This window comes from Falco rusticolus, chromosome 3 (assembly GCF_015220075.1).
Source record: "Falco rusticolus isolate bFalRus1 chromosome 3, bFalRus1.pri, whole genome shotgun sequence".
NCBI classification, from domain to species: domain Eukaryota; kingdom Metazoa; phylum Chordata; class Aves; order Falconiformes; family Falconidae; genus Falco; species Falco rusticolus.
The window spans coordinates 103,202,840-103,218,814 of NC_051189.1; the positions used below are offsets into that span (position 1 = coordinate 103,202,840).

Here is a 15,975-nt window from a genome sequence, read left to right on the forward strand (position 1 = left end):
GGGTCTGGGGGGGACCTGAGAGTGCTCAGGGCAGCAGAACGCAAGCGCTGATGGGCACCACCATCCTGTGTCCTTCCCTGGGCTGTGGGGTCGGGGCAGCAGCTGTCGAATGGGAAACCGATAGACAAAGGGGAAGCCAGAAATAAATATGTATCAAGACACAGACCTGAGAGATCAAACACAGCCACAATGGCAAGAAAGAAACTTCATGGCTCAGATGGGCCATTGAGAAACCACGGGCACCATTTCCAGGAAGATCAGCCTGAACTCTCCAAGATTGTGAACTGGGGGGACCCTGTACTGGGAAGGATGTGGGAATCAGCGGAGCTGTGCAAACCCCTAAGAGACGTGCAGGGGAAGGGGGGGCAAGGAGGCATAAAGATGAAGGTCGACAGAAAAGGGTACAAAAGGTGCTGGTCCCATGTGAAATAAATAGTGATACCAATACAGGCTGGAGGGAGGGGGTGAAGGAATTGAGAGCAGCCCAGCAGAGAAGGACTTGGGGGTACTGTTGGATAAAAAGCTGGACGTGAGCCAGCAACATCCTGGGCTGCATCGAAAGAAGTGTGGCCAGCAGGTCAAGGGAGGTGATTCTCACCCTCTACTCCACTCTGGTGAGACCCCACCTGGAGTAGCATGTCCAGCTCTGGAGTCCTCAGTACAAGAAAGGGAATGATCCAAGGAACGGAACACCTCTCCTGTGAGGGAAGGCTGGGAGAGGTGGGGGTTTTGTTCTGGAGAAGAGAAGGCTCAGGAAGGATCTTTTTTCAGCCTTTCAATACTTGAAGGGGGCTTGGAAGAAAGATGGGGACAAACTCTTTAGTAGGGCCTGTTGCAATAGGACAAGGTGGAATGGTTTTAAGCTAAAAGAGGGTAGTTTCAGACCAGATCCAAGGACGGATTTTTTCATGACACAGGCAAGAAAACACTGGCATAGGTTGCCTAGCGAGGTGGTAGATGCCCTGGCACTGGAAACCTTCAAGGTCAGGTTGGACAGGGCTCTGAGCACCCTGATCTAGTTGAAGATGTACCTGCTCATGGCAGGCAGGTTGGACTGGGTGACCTTTAAAGGTCCCTTCCAACCCAAACGATTCCACGATTCTAGGATAACATGGGGCTGGGCAGTGCACTTGGCTGGCTGAGCCCTGTGCCTCATCACTGCTGTCGGTCCCTCTTCCGTCTTTCCTGTACTATTCCTGCGTATTATCTCTGTCATGCGTGCCTCTATCTGTGTGCTTCAGGGACTCAAGGCATTTTTCTTTTTCATCCATTTCCCTCTGTAAAACAACAGGATACCTCACGGCAGGTCAATGCCAGAGGAGAACGACCAGGCTAAAACTGTATTTGGAAAACCAATGTGGTAAATATTCCACAGCCTCATGGAGGAGACTGCAGGGATGAGAGAGAAACTTCCAGAAGGGCTGTCTGCCCTGCTCAGAGAGGTTGCAAGGGGACAGCACAAGTAGGATGAGCTACACTGTAGACCTGCCTTTAAAGTTTCTTGCCCATCTCTTTGTCAAACCAAAAAAGGTGGAAATGTGCCCCTGTTCCAAAAACATGGGCACGTCTGTTTGGAGACCACAAAACCAGCAGAGGGGATCTCCCTGAACAGCACCTTTATGTTAAGGGTCTACCAAATGCCACCCCTTGATGTGCATTGATCGCCAAGGCAGCCTTGACCTCTCCTACGTCAATGTTCCTCGGTTATGGCAGCGCGTCCAAGTCATCGATTCTTTTCAAAACAGCTTCAGGATGGAAGTGTCCTCACAGCGTATTTAAACAGGAGAGATAATCCAGCCCCATGTACTCACTATCTGGTGAGCAGCGCACAAAGCAGGAACAGTCAGGATGAAAATCTTCCAGGTGACCGCCCGCTCTTGGGGCAGCTTCCAAAGCAAATACTCAGGTGGATTGCCCTCGGTCATTTCACAGCTGACCCACAACAGGTCTCTTTTCTATAGGCAGCGTCCCGTAAAGATATAAGCACGTCTAATCCTTGAGAAATATATAACGTCAGTGAAGAATCCGAGCCATTTCGAGTTCTTGTGAGCCGCTGATCAGTGGATTTTTATTTATCTCTTGTCATGCAGATAAAACCGGACAGGCTTTCATTAAAGCCCTGACAGGAGCCTGTATTTTCATGGGAACAAACCCAGCGACACCGGGACTTCACGCATTTGATGCCGCTGCTGCTCAGTGTGGCTGGTGGCTTTGCTGGCTGTTACACGTGGCTACTTCTGTCAGGTGCCTGTAGAGAGAAGTGAATACGTGCCGTATCTCCTGAGCCAGACCTTGGTGGCCCTATTTCCTCCCAGTGCCAGCCCACGGCACCAGCAAAGGTGCTGGTCCTCTCGTTATGCAGAGGTAATTAAATATTGTGCTGTTGTCTCTCTCCTCTGACGGCTGTGTGGGAGAGGAAGGAGGGGCAGCAGAGCCTGTTGATCCCAACATGCCCATCTTGATGGCGAGCGTGTCCCTGCTCACGGAGGTACCAGCTGTTCCCGCTGTTGTTTGGGCCACTTGCGTCCTTGAAAGAGATGCTGCCCACTGCAGTAGCTGACACCATGGGGCCTCCTAACCTCTTGTGCTCTAAGGCCGGATCCTGCTGTTTGCAGTGCTACCCTGTTGTCGCTGCTCCCTCAGGGAGCGTTGCCATGAACGCCCAGCATACCTTCCAGCCTTCAGCAGAAGAGCCCGTCAGGGCCTGAGGCTTGTGGAGATGCACCAGCAGGAGCAGGGAGGGCAGTCGGGGCTGCACATTCCTACCAAGGTGTCAAATCCTTCTCCCTGCCCTGTGTGAAAGGTTTCTCTGCCCATGGGAGCTGGGGTAGGCGACAGCCCCAGCTGAGGGAGAGGGACCCTGGCTCAGATTTAGCAGCGCCTGCTTTCTGGGAGGGACACAAAATACCCTCAGGCATGGCAACAGGAACACATGAGCCCCCTCCCAGGGAGGGTCTTCTCCAAGCCAGGGGCTGGATGTCAGCATTGGGCTGCAGCTCACGTCTCTTGGGAATCCTTTCTTCCTCCCCATGGGCTCTCCTTCCTCTGCCTCCCAGGCAAAGGTCCCCCCAGTCCCTCCTGCTCCCACCCCCCCTGCATCTGCACACAGGTGCTGCACCGACACAAACCCAAAGGATGCTGCAGGAGGGTAGTTGGATGGGGCTGGAGCACAGGAGGGGGAGGGGTCCTGGGGATGCTGTGGCGCCTCACAGCTCTGGGGCTGTGACAGGAGCACTTGGGATCCGTGAAGGACCGAGGCAGCAGGAGCAGCCTGTGGAGACGGGGGTCCTTGAAGGGGCAATCCCAGCTCCACACGCTCCAGCGAGTGGCTCTGCGCCCTGTACCAGGGCAGTGAGGGGATCAAGCTGTCTCCTTACCACTGTGGGAGGTGATTCACAGACCACGATCCCCTGTGGGGCTGGCCAGGGTGCCCAGGGCACCATCAGCCACCTTAGGGCTCACCCCAACACAGAAGCTCTGTTGTGGCTGCTCTGCCATGGGACCAGCACGGTCCAGGCAGGTCCTGGGGGGGAGAAGAGCAACTGGGGAACCCCAGGGTGAAGAGATGGGCACTCACGGGAATTTGCAGAGCGATGTTTTTGCTGGACACTGTGGCTGGCAGGATGGAACTGTCTCCATCAGCAGGAATGTTCCCCAGGGACCATGGGCTCTTGCAGCCCCACAGCCTGACCCCGAGCCCCCTCCCCCTGAGACGTGCCCCTTCCCCAGCGCCTTGTCTTTGCATTCTGCTCCTCCAGAGCAGCCTCAGGGAGACACCACTGAGCACCAGCTCTGGCTCAAACCCCCAAAAGGCTTTTAGTAAGAACAAATACGGGGCATAAAAACAGGGTAACGAAAGCAGGGGGTGCCTGGCTGTTTCTGCTACCCGTGGGAAAAGGGGGATGGTTCCCTCCTGCTCACAGCTCTCCCAGCTGCACTGACCTCGCATCCCTCCCTGGTGCCACAGCCTCTGTGTCCTCAGGAGGATGTGCCAGAGACACTTCTTCAGCATCGTCATAGCCTGCGCTCTCCAGGGACAGGGACCAGGCACCTTCCACAGCTCCAGGAGCCCCAGCACTTCTCTGGGAGGGCAGGTTTGCCCCTGCAGGCACCAAGGCAGGGCAATGAACAGGTGCCCCTCCTGGTCTGCGTATCACCTTCCTCTCTTCTCACCAGTCCTGAGGTGTTCAGCTCCATTTCCCATGCCCAGACCCCCCTGCCCTCCCCAAGGAAAACTCCCAGGGCAGGTTCCCCCATCCCAGGGTTCTGGGTTCTCAGTATTCATCCAGCACCAGGGATAGTGCCCCAGGAACCGCAGCACTCTCTTTCCCTCTCACCTCCAGGTGCATCCATGGGCCCTGCTCCCTCCTCTGGTGCCACGGGCATTTCCCAGTCTCCCTGCCTGGACACAGGATCCTCCCCAGGGCCAGAAGCCTCCCTAACATCATCATAGCCATCTGCTTGGTAACCTCCAGGCGGGTCAAGGACATCTGAAAGGAGAGGGGACCCGGTGACAGTGAGAAGGAACCTGCAGAGTGGAAGACGGGAGGGCACAGGGCTCAGGCACTGATGCAGGCAGCACCACAGGAGACTCCCCCCCGCCATGTCCTCCTCCACTCTGATGGTGACATCCCTGTTCTTCACACATCTCCAGGGGGGCGAGAGCCGCTCCTTCCCACACCGTTACCTGGTGCTGGCCCCAGACCATCCTCCTCCTTGCTGTCCTGGGGGTAGGGCTGCAGCTTGATTGGGAACCCCTCTGAATAGGAGCCTGGAGAGAGGTGCAGCAGGTGTGAGCACTCTGCTGACCAGGCTTGTGGTCAGTGCTACTGGGGACAGGGGACCCACGGAACCAGGGCTGAGTGGGGAGAAGGGCTCAGGACTCCCCCCACTGCCCTGGGACAAATGCTGTCCCAGAGTGGCCCCCAGAGCATCTTCCCTCACCCCTCAGGTGTCACACAGGGTGCGGAGGCAGGCAGAGGGGGGCTGTTCCCAGCTGGGATGGGAAGAGCTGGTGGGGAGGAAGCTCCTCTGTTGGGCTCAGGACCTGGCTGCTCTCCCCACAGACCCACCACTGCAGACGGACATGGGTTGGGGGTGAGGAGGCAGACCCTGGCAGATGTGCCCCCCATGAGGGACCCACACCTACCTGAGCCCCTGAATTTCGCCTCTTTCTCCCACGCCAGTCTGTAATTGATTTCCTCATACACAGCCGCAGGGAAGGGCTCCCAAGATGTCCCAGAGCCCACAGAGAGAGGCAGGGCTGGACCAGGGACAGGCAGAGAGGGGACAGGATCATGCTCTGCTCCCCCAGCTTTGGTCCACTGGGCCAGCAAAAGGCCGTCGTCACAGCACAGCCCCGCTGCCCTCTGGTCACAGCTACCACTTCCCCAGTGAGGGCATGGAGATGGTCTGGGGCAGCACCCGCCGCCCAGAGATGGTACGTGTGCCCCTCTGGCCCCAAGCCCACGTGCTGAGCTTGGAGCAGCTCCCATCTTCCCTCTCCCGCTGGATCTGCCCCCTCTCTGCCCCATGGATCCAGAGCACAGCCCCTGCCCTGCCGTGGGGAGGTCAGGGCTGGGCAGAAGAACGAGCACCTGGGGGCCTGATGCCGTGGGGATTGACCCTGCTGCCCTGTGCTCCTCCTGGCACCCGCCCCTGCCACAGAGCCCCCTGCCCCGAGTGCCACCAGTGTGATGTCCTCGCCTGTCTCCCCTCTGCTCCCATTTCTGTCCTTGCCCCATCCTTAACTCCTCCTGTGTCTGGACTCTCTCTGCCCCTTGCTGCTGGTGGCCTGTGGTCAGGCAGCGAGGCCATACACGGGAACGAAGGTGGCACACACTTTTATCCCCCCCAGCTCTGCCTGTGCCACTCACCAGCACCTCACAGCACCCCTGGCCTTGCCATGGCGCATCTTTCCCCCAGGGCCACTGAGGAAGGACCCACCTTTGCGCCAAGCCCTGGCGCTTTGTATTTGCCCAACCAGGAGGGCCAGGAGCAGGCAGAGAAGGCCCCCCAGGATGATGCAGATGACGACAGGTAATGAGATGCTCCTGCTGCCAGTCAGATGCTCTGGGGTGGGATCTGCGTGGCAGGAACACAAAAAGGGCAGCAGCAAGCCTGGGAGAGGTGGGGGGATAGGACACTCTGGTCCTGACCTCCACTACACTGGGGTAGACAATGGAGTGATGGAGAAACTGGGTAAATGACACCCCTCCCCAACCCCTGCCCCCACCACCACTACCTCCATGCCTCTTCTTGGGAGTTTCACGCCCCAGCAAGGGGCCAGTGCTGGTGGGAAGGACAGGATACCTGTTTGGGAAGCTGGTGCTGCTGTTCTGAGTGGAGCTGCAGAGGAAGAGAAGGGGAGTTGGGCTGAGAGGGTGGGCGTGCAGGTACCAGGGGGCCTCCTCTCAGACATGCCGTGTGTGTGTGTGTGTGTGCGTCTGTTCCTGGCATATCCCACCCAAACTGCCCCTCCTCCAGGTGGTGGGGACAGAGTCCAGGGTCCTGCTCTGGGTATAGGGCAGGATGCGTGCAGGTAGCCTGGTAGGTGCCCCTGGGGGCTTCAGGGTCCTGCAGGCAGAAGCCAGAGGACATCCAGCCCCACTGGAGGGGCTGCTGCCCAGCTGGCTCCCGTGCCCCACAGGGATGGCCTTGTTCTTAGGACCTCTGGAGGTGCGATAGGACCCAGTGGGGAAAACACCTTCCCTGGTTCCTCGCCAACAGCCCCGTGAGGGTTCCCAGCCCCGCAGCTCACCCGAGCAGCGCACAGAAGCATCCTCCTTGTGCCGGCACGCACCGCTGTCCCCAGGCTGTGCCCAGCAATCCTGCAGAGACAGCTCTGTCCCCCGGCACTCCACCTTCTCCAGCCAGATGGGGCCCATCCCCTGCCCAAACGCAGCCTCGTCCAGGGCAGACACCGCAGGGCCGCAGCCCAGCTGCCTACACGCCACCTCAGCATCCTGCATGTCCCAGGAGTCATCGCACACCGTCCCCCAGGAGCCGCGGTGCCAGATCTCCACCCTGCCCGAGCACTTGTCCTCGCCTCCCATGGCACGAATCTTCTCCCTGTCTGGAGAAGGCAGAGACCTCCCAGAGCACCAGGAAGCAGGCAGAGCCCCACCAGGTGAGGGGGACACACACAGGAGCAGCTACCTGTGCAGCTCGTGGAGTTTGGGCATGGGGGCTCCAGGGTCGGGGGCGCTTCTGTCCAACTCCCTACAGAAGGGAATGCTGCAGTGAAGGGGCTGCTGAGGGGAGGGTCATACAGCAGAGAGTGGGGCTGAGCTCTGCTCCTGCCTCCCCGCATCGCCTCACTCTCAACGGTGGTCACACAGGGGACATGCACGGCAATGTGGGGGACCCTGACTGCTCATCCCCAAAGGGGTCGTGGCTCACAGAGCAGCAGGAGGGTATCCATGGAGGGTATGCTCCTTGGGGCCCTGGCTGGTCTCTCTGGAGACCTCGCCTGGAGACCCCCAGGTGCTGCTGCGAGCCTGGCTGGCAACTGCTGGTGAACGTGTGGGGCTCTGCGAGCTGGAGTCCCATTTGTGCCACCAGCAGCAGCAGGGTCTGGCAAGTAAAGTAAAAGCCCCGGTGGCCCCCTTTCTGTGCTTGATGGCACCCAGCAGGGAGCATGGGCTGGGGGGGATGCATGTGCCCAGGTAGCTCAGTTACCGTTGCAGGTGATGTAGGTCTCATCTCGCAGGTCACGGCAAGACTGTGGGTTCCAGGGAGAAGAGGGGCACTGCCAGAAAGAGCTGATTCTCTCCTCACACTGCACGTGATCCAGCCAGGTGGGGCCGGACACCCTACCATAGGGTAGGCGCATTTCCAGAGACCCTCTGTTCCCACAGCCCAGCTCCTTGCATGCCAGCGACACCGTTTTGGGAGTCACTGAGTTGGAGCAAACGCCACCCCATGTGCCATTGTAGAAAACTTGCAGCCGCCCGGAGCAATTGTTGCTGTTCTCCAGCCTCAGGGCCATGAAATCTGGGAGGAAAGACCCCAAAACCTAACAGGCTACTCTGGGGCTCTGGGGGCAGAGAAGCCTCTTCACCCAACACACACACACACACACACACAGAGCAGGCTCTCAGCTGGGCAGAGGCACCTCCCTTTTGCCAGGGGACAATGATGTCCCTGATGGCCGGACACCCACGCCCTCCCTGACAACCCTTGGGGACACCTGGTGGGACCAAGGAGGTTCATGCAGGGGCACCCCCAGGACAGGCTGAGGCAGGAGGGGCTCAGAGACAGCCAGGAACAGCCTCAGCCATTGCCAGCTTTCCCCTTGTTCCCACTTCCCCAGGCACAGGGATCCCACCACAGCTCCTGGCACACACCTGAGCAGATGACTCCTGCGTCCTCTTTGTGCCCACAGTCCTGCTGCTCCCAGGACACTGCTGGGCAATCCCAGAGAGCAGATTCATTCCCAGAGCAGTTCACGTTGTCCAGCCAGATCTCCCCGGAGCCTGCCCCGAATTGAGCGAAGCGAACGGCATCCACTGCCCCTCCGCAGTCCAGCTGGCGGCAAACGACGGTGGCATCAAGCAGGTCCCAGCCATCATCGCAGACAGTGCCCCAGCTGCCCTGGTTGTAGACCTCCACTCTCCCGGCGCAGCGCCCAGGCCCGTCCACCAGCCGGATTTGCCAACTCCCTGTGGTGGGAAGAAACCCCGGCTGCCATCAGGGGCTGGTGTCCACCCAGCCCAGAGCCTGCGGGGGGGGATGGGCAGGGGGGTCTGGGCAGTGCCACTCACCTGAGCAAACCACCCCCACGTCCTCCATCATCTCCGCCACCCGCGCATTCTTGGGCAGGGAGGTGCGGCAGGCGGTCAGGCTGGTCTCCTGCCCTGCACACCGGACCCCTCGCAGCCCCACGGGGCCCCTCCCTCTCTGAGCCTTCAGGGGTTTGTAGGCTGCCGTCGCTGCTCCACACCGCAGCTGCTGGCACACCACATTGGCCTCCTGCATGTCCCAGTTGTCATCCAGGACTCTGCCCCATGTCCCGTGGTGGAAGATCTCCACTCGCCCGTTACACCGGCTCTCCCCACCCACCAGTCGCAGGGATTTGGAGTCAGCTGGGCCTGGGAAGAGCAGCCATGGTCCAGCCTTGGTGGCATTGGTGGCATGCCTCCAGGCTCTGATCCTTGGAGCTTGCCTGCCTATCCCCAGCCCTCCACAAGGAGCTCCTGGGCCAGGGCTCCATGGGGCTGGTTGCCACTTCCTGAGCCTTCCTGAATGAGGTGCCAGCCTTGCTCTTGGCAGGGCAGAGTCACAGAGCATCCCCCTGCCAAGGCAGGTCCCGTGGGAGGGACCAGCGTGGGCCAGGGGTGGGCAGTGCCACAACAGGCTTTGCCCAGCCTCAGCACTGTCACTGCTGAGACCCAGCACAGCCCGCATGGCTCTGCCTGTCCGTGTCCCTGGGAATGGGGACCGGGAGCCGGCGTCCCTGGCAGGGAGCAGAGCGAGGGGGGCCTGCCCAAGCGAGCGGTACAAGCCTGGGGCTTGTGCTGAGCAGGGGGCAAAGCCTGTCTGTTAAAGAAAATGTATCTGGAATTAAGAAATTTAAATTAAGACTTTTAAAGTGCTGAAGCTGCTGAATGGCAGAACCAAGCCTCGTCCCTAGTGTAGCCCTGATCCAAGGCTGGTTTAAAACTTGGTCAAGTTCATCAGTGGCAGAACAGAGAAGCAACAGATGATCAATTTGTGCACACAGGTGCTCCCAGAAATGTGGGTGTTTCTAGGAAAAATTAGTATACAAATAGGAATATTCATATTAGTATTCAATATTACTAGGAGTAATCAGAGTATTCAGAATTAGTGAATAGGAATTGCTTGTTCAAAGACGAAGCGTGCTTGAAGGAGTGTGTGAGTTAAAGCAGCAGAAAGAAGATCACGATCCGAGGAGGAGCCTGGAACCAAGGAGATGAATCCCCTGGGACAGGGTCAAGTGATGGATTTGCAGAATTGACAGGACCAAAGGAAACTCCTAAAAACTTCAGACACCAACTAATGGTTTGATAAGTGTCTATAAGCCATGCTGTATCGCTTGGTTCTCTGCCACTCACTGGGGTGGTGGCCCAGCTCCGAGTGGTAATGAAAGCAAGCCCAGCGGTAACCACATCCGCGTGTTTTCCCTTTAACACCAGCCCCACTTGAAGCTCAGCCCCTTGGTGTGCTGCTCCTGCTGGGGGCACCCCGGCAGACCCTGTGGTGGTCAGCTTGGGCTCTGAGCATATCCCTGGGGGGCTGGGACAGGGCCGTCTGCAGCCAGAGGAGTGGGGACAAGCCCTGCAGCCCTGTCCCAGGCCCATCCCACCATGGATGAGTCTGAATGGTGGAGTCCTGGCCGTGGATCCAGGGCTGGAACTGCCACCTTGAATGGCAAAGACACCTGCCCCTATTCAGTCCTCTGCTCTCCCACAGCAGAGCCGTCAGTCCGAGCGGGGAAAGCCCTCCAGATTGCTCCTGGTGGAATCCTGGCACTGGCACGGGGTACCCTGCTTTGGGTTGCTGTCTTGCATTCAAGAGGGAAATGGAATTAACCCATTTTTTCTTCTCCCAGCACTCACCTGAGCAAATGACAGCGGCTTCATCCTCACGGGAGCAGGGTGAGGCCCCCAGGGTGGTCATGGAGCACTGCCCCAGGTGCTCTTCAGTCCCGTTACAGTGAAATGAATCTCTCCAGATGGGGCCAGTTCCTCTCCCAAAGCGCCCTCGCTCGGGAATGGTCTCCGCAAACCCGCAGTTGAGGTGACGACAGAGAACGTGGGCATCCAAGAGATCCCAGCGGGAGGCACAGAGGCTGCCCCAGGTCCCCTGCACCTGGACCTCCACCCTCCCCTCGCACGCTGTGCCATTGTTCAGCCTGAACCCCGTGTACTCTGGGAACAGAGAAGGACGAGGCAGGGCAGACCTGTGCTCTCGCTCCCTCAGCAGCTGGAGGAGAGGCCAAGCGGAGGAGACCCTGCCCTTCTCTTCCTTCTGCATCACTTTAGGGCTGCAGGCAACCACGTCACGCCTGCCATCCTCACGCCTGGCGCAGCACCCTCCCTGCCCTACTCCCCTGTCCCCAGCATCACCCTCCTGTTTGACGCCCCAGCAGGAATCCTTACGTGTACAGATGATGCCAGCGGCGTTCCCGTGGGTGCAAGGCTGGTCCCTGGGAGGTCCCCTGGGGCAGGAGACGAGGAGGGATTCATTCCCCATGCACTGCAGTAGTCCGTTCCACATGGGACCGGCGTGCTCTCCAAAGGGAGCTGCCCCGACCACGGACAGGGCTGCGCCGCACTGCAGCTCCCTGCAGACCACATCAGCGGCTTTGGGACCAAAGTCTGAGTCACAGACGGCTCTCCAGCTGCCCCTGCTATGGATCTCCACGCGTCCTGAGCAGGGGCTGTCACCTCCAGTCAGCTGGACAAATCCTGGAGAAATCAAAGACTCCTAGGAGTCCCTCGAGCCCTCTGGCAGTTACATGCCCATGTCCCATCTCCAAGGCAGCTGCAGGCAAAAAGCCCACCACACCCCCCCAGAGCTCCCAGGGGGTGCTGGTGTCCCAGACATGCCAGGGCCCCCCTGCTGCTCCTCAGACATCAGCACGGCACTTGTGGGTTTCCTTCTCTCCCAAACCCCCAGCCCCAGGGGCGGCTCAAAGCCTGGCACCGGGCATGGCAGCACCCAGAGCACCAGAGCCCAAGGAGACCCTGCCCCGGGGCTGTGGGTGGCTGCGTGAGCTGCTCTCAGTGCCACTGGCCTCAGGGGACCTGGTCCTCAGCACTGTGAGAGAGGTCCTGGCTGAATGGGAGGAGAAAGATGGGAACCAACAGAGGCTGCGGGCCCAGGGCACCCACAGAGGGTGGGCTGCGCCACATCAGGGGTCAGGCAAGGGCAGGTTCCCACTGGCCCTTCCTCAGGGCTCAAGGAAACCAGCAATGACTGTCCCAGCCTAGCAGTGTGACCAGCCACACCAGGCCATTCCCCAGTGCCCCCCGTTTCCCTGAGGGCACATCCAGGTGCCTTCCCCCACCCCAGCCGCAAAGGTGGGTGATTGGCTGGCCCCATACCTGAACAGATCACTCCAGCATCCAAACTGTGGTTACAGTCCTCCTGGTACTCTCTTCTGTTTGTGCAGTCAGACAGGGCACGCTCTGTGCCGCGGCAGTGAACGCCAAACATCCAGACAGGGCCAGATCCTGGCCCGAAGTATTCGTACTTAGGAGCTCCCACAGCAGACCCACAACCCAGCTGGTTACAAACCACCGTAGCATCCTTCATGTCCCAGAATACACCACACACGGTCCCCCACTGGCCTTGTTGCTTCACCTCCACTCTCCCAGCACAGCGCCTGCCGCCGTTCACCAGCCTCACCTCTGCAGCCCCTTCAAATATCAACACAGGATGGGTCAGGAGAGGTCTCCGCGGCCCAGACTGGATCACGGGCACGTGGATGGGAACCCTTCACCCTCTGGGTGATCCCCAGGGCGGTGTGGGTGTGAGAGTCCCTCCTCTCCCCGCAGGCTGCAAAAAGCCTGGGGGTGCCCGGTGAGAGACCTGCTGGGCCGTTGAGCACCCCATAGCCTGCAGCACCTTCTCCCACTGCCTCTTGCCCATGCCCACCCATACGGCACATCCAGCCCTGCACCGGGCACCCTCTCCTCCCCAGCCCATCAACCTCTGCACGGTGCCATGTCCCCAGGCCCTCATCCCTCTCTCCCAACCAAAGGGACATAGGGAAAGGCATAGCACTAGCTGAATGAAGCCCCTTCTCCCCCTCGCCTCAGTGGCACCTGCAAAGAAACCCCATTCCCAGCGGTGTCCCAACAACCGCGCTGCTGCCTGCTGACCCCAGGCTGTGGGACAAGGGACCCCAGGCTTACCCCTGCACAGCTGCACCCAGGGCAGCAGCCACAGCACCTGAAAGAACAGGAGTCCCTCCTTCCCCATCCTGAGCTGCACCTCACTCCCTGTCACGGCTCCTGGGCACTGACAGGGACGATGACGCCAGGAGGCTAATATACCCCTGCAGATGCCGACCCAGCTGCAGGAGGAGCCAATAGAAGCAGCAGCACCTTTTTAGACACTATCCGGAGCTATCTCCCCCTCCGACACAGGCTAGCCCTCCAATGAATTTCTCCAGCACTGTTCATGACCATATATGAGGGACACATGTCTGTCCTGAGGTGGGCGTCGTGGTTGCTGCAGCGGGAGATTGTTGTGGGACAAGCTGGGTGTGGAGGGCAAATGAGTCTGTCACCCCCTTGCACCCCTCTACGGGGACTGGGAGCACTGGGCATCTCCTGCGCTTGGCTCATCCAAGAAGTCAAGAGGCCAAGAGGCCATCTGCCCCTGAGCGGTGGGAACCACAACACTGAAACCGCTCTGGGGTCTGCATCAGGACAGGAAGGAAACAGCCCCTGCCCCTGCTACAGACCCCACCGTGCTGGGAGCAGTGGCTGGGAAAGATCCTTGCCCAGGGAAAGAGCTTCATCCCAGGAGCTCTGGCTGGCTTGTCCCACCTTGAAGCACCCCACGGTGGGTCCCCTGCAGGAGCTGCACCATGTCCCCGTCACGGCAGCAGACATGCCACCCAAAGGCTCAGAAGTGTCCCTGCCTCTCAGCATGTCACCCAGGAGCCGTTATTCCCCTGGGCAGATTGGGAGCTGGAGCCTGCAGGTGCACAAACCACAGCCCACGTGGCTTCGCGGCGTCCGCCGCACTCCCCCCGCAGCGCCTGGGTGAGAAGCCTGTGGTTTCCTCCTGGCAGCATGCTCAGGCACATCCCTGCAAGAGATGGAGCCAGGCAGCTCCTGTCCCTCAGGATGCCCCATGTGGCTGCTTCACACTGAGCCCCACGGCCATGGGATGCCACTGGAGATGTGACCTCAGAGCCTCCTGGTGCCACTCCCATGTTACACTGTCACACGCGGGCACGTGCCGTGTACAGTTCTTCCAAAAACCTGTATTTAGGGTGCGTGTGGGTGTGTGTGCACATTATTTTGATGATATCAGAGGCACCTACACAAGCCATAGCCCTGCTCTTGGCCTAAGATCTGCTCCAGCACCAGTGAAACTACATGCTCCTACACAAGCCACGTGCATCCTGCTGGCCTGTGCATCACTCGGCCACAGGTGATGTCATAGCACCTATGCCTGTCATGTGCCTGTTCCTGGCCTATCAGGTGTTCCGGCACCACTGACATCACAAGGACGTTCACAAGCCGTGTGCCAGCGCCTGGCCTATCATTGACTCAGGTGCCAGTAGCCTCACAAGCACCTACACAATCCATAACTTGCTCCTACTCTATCAGCCGCCTGGGCACAAACGACCTCCTAAGACGCTGCACAACCCACGGGCCCTTTCCTGGCCTATGGGGTCCTCCAATGACGTCGCAAACCCCTACATACACTTTTGGCCTTCACTTGGCCTATCATCTACTCAGCCACGGGCAACCTCCGCAAGCACGTATCCACCCGTTTGCCACCTCCTGGTGTTCAGGTCCTCCACAAGCCGTGAGCCTCCTCGGGGTCCCTCAGCTACCGTGGCAGCTGCCACCTCACAAGCACATTGGCCACATGCTCCCCCGTGGTGGCACAACTCCAGTCACACCCTCACCCCTCCACAGCGAGATGCAAGGGACTGGTGGAAAGGCAAAAGTCAGAGAAAAACTCAAGGGTTTATCCATTTTATACCTCAGGCTTTGTGGCCATGTTGATTTCATTTCTATAGATTTATAGGGAAGCCGGACGTGCTCCTTTTCCTTTTGTTTCTATTCACATTTAAATATTTATTTAATCAGGAGGACCTGAACAGCCAGGATGTGGCAAATGGGTGGATATATGCTTGTGAAGGTCGCTCGTGGTTGAGTAGCTGATATGCCATATATATACACACATATATATATACACACTTCTATATATACACATATATAGAAGTGTATCCAAAAAATTAAATATTTAAATATTAAGCATTTAATTCTTCAGTCTATTCACTCTTATTAAATGAGGTTTGATGTGTTTCATACCTATGCCTTTGTGGCTGAATTAATTTTAATTCTATAGCTTTATAAATGACCATCTGTACATAGAAATGTATACACATACAGACATATATAGAAGTGTATCCATAAAATTACTGTGTCCACTTTTCAATGCTGGCTGAGAACACACAAGCGTGACGGTGCCGAGGAGTAGCCATCAGCCAGCCACCGAGCAGCGTGACATGACACGAAACGGCTGCAGAAATGGGCTGAGAAGAACCTCATGGGGTCCTGCCCCTGAGGACAGAGAGCCCCTGGCACCAGGACGTGATGGGAACACCAGCATGTACAGCAGCTTGGTAGAAAAGGTGCTGGTGGACACCAAGTTGGCCATGAACCATGAGTTCTTGCCACAAAGGCAGCTAGCTCACGGTGGAGGGAGAGGGTCCTTCACCTCTGTTCTGGTGAGGCCACACCTGGAGAAGCTGGGTCCAGTGCTGGGCTTCCCAGTACAAGAGAGACATGGGCATACTGGAGAGAGTCCAGGGAAGATGAGGAAGGGATTGGAGCATTAGGTTGCAGGGCTGGTGCCGTACTCATGCCATGATCATGAATCTACCTTTGAGAAGCCAGATCTATCTTTGAGAAGTCGGGTCTGCCTTTGAGAAGAAGCTGAGTCTGTTGGGAGACGATGGGATTCACCTGACCAACTGGGACAAGTGGGTCTTCATCAGCAAGCTGGCCAGACTTCTACGGAGAGCTTTAGACTAGACTTAGGGAAGGGCCACCAAGACGATGAAGAGACAGGAGCAGCTCTCCTAGGAGAGACTGAGGGAGCTGGGATGGCCCAGCCTGGAGAAGACACTGGGGAAGTCTCATCAATGTGTGTGTGTGTATATATATATATATATAGTCTATAGATACCCGCAGGGAAGGTGTGGAGAAGCCGGGTCCCCTCCGCCACCATTTTGGGAACAACATGAAATCAAGA

The 15,975-nt window shown here is 58.3% G+C and overlaps 1 protein-coding gene across 1 annotated transcript; it reads right to left on the minus strand.

The window, feature by feature from the left end:
* Window positions 1-3,860: 3,860 nt before the first annotated feature.
* On the minus strand, window positions 3,861-12,618 carry LOC119144533 (antigen WC1.1-like). Its single transcript, XM_037380034.1, has 15 exons — window positions 12,559-12,618; window positions 12,072-12,435; window positions 11,124-11,432; window positions 10,581-10,892; window positions 8,766-9,092; window positions 8,349-8,663; window positions 7,681-7,995; window positions 7,159-7,221; window positions 6,731-7,075; window positions 5,947-6,084; window positions 5,752-5,771; window positions 5,150-5,225; window positions 4,688-4,771; window positions 4,338-4,490; window positions 3,861-4,102 (listed from the first exon to the last, which is right to left on the minus strand). The coding sequence occupies exons 1-15, from the start codon at window positions 12,616-12,618 to the stop codon at window positions 3,918-3,920; spliced, it is 3,066 nt and encodes a 1,021-aa protein (XP_037235931.1). The 3' UTR covers window positions 3,861-3,917.
* Window positions 12,619-15,975: the final 3,357 nt, after the last annotated feature.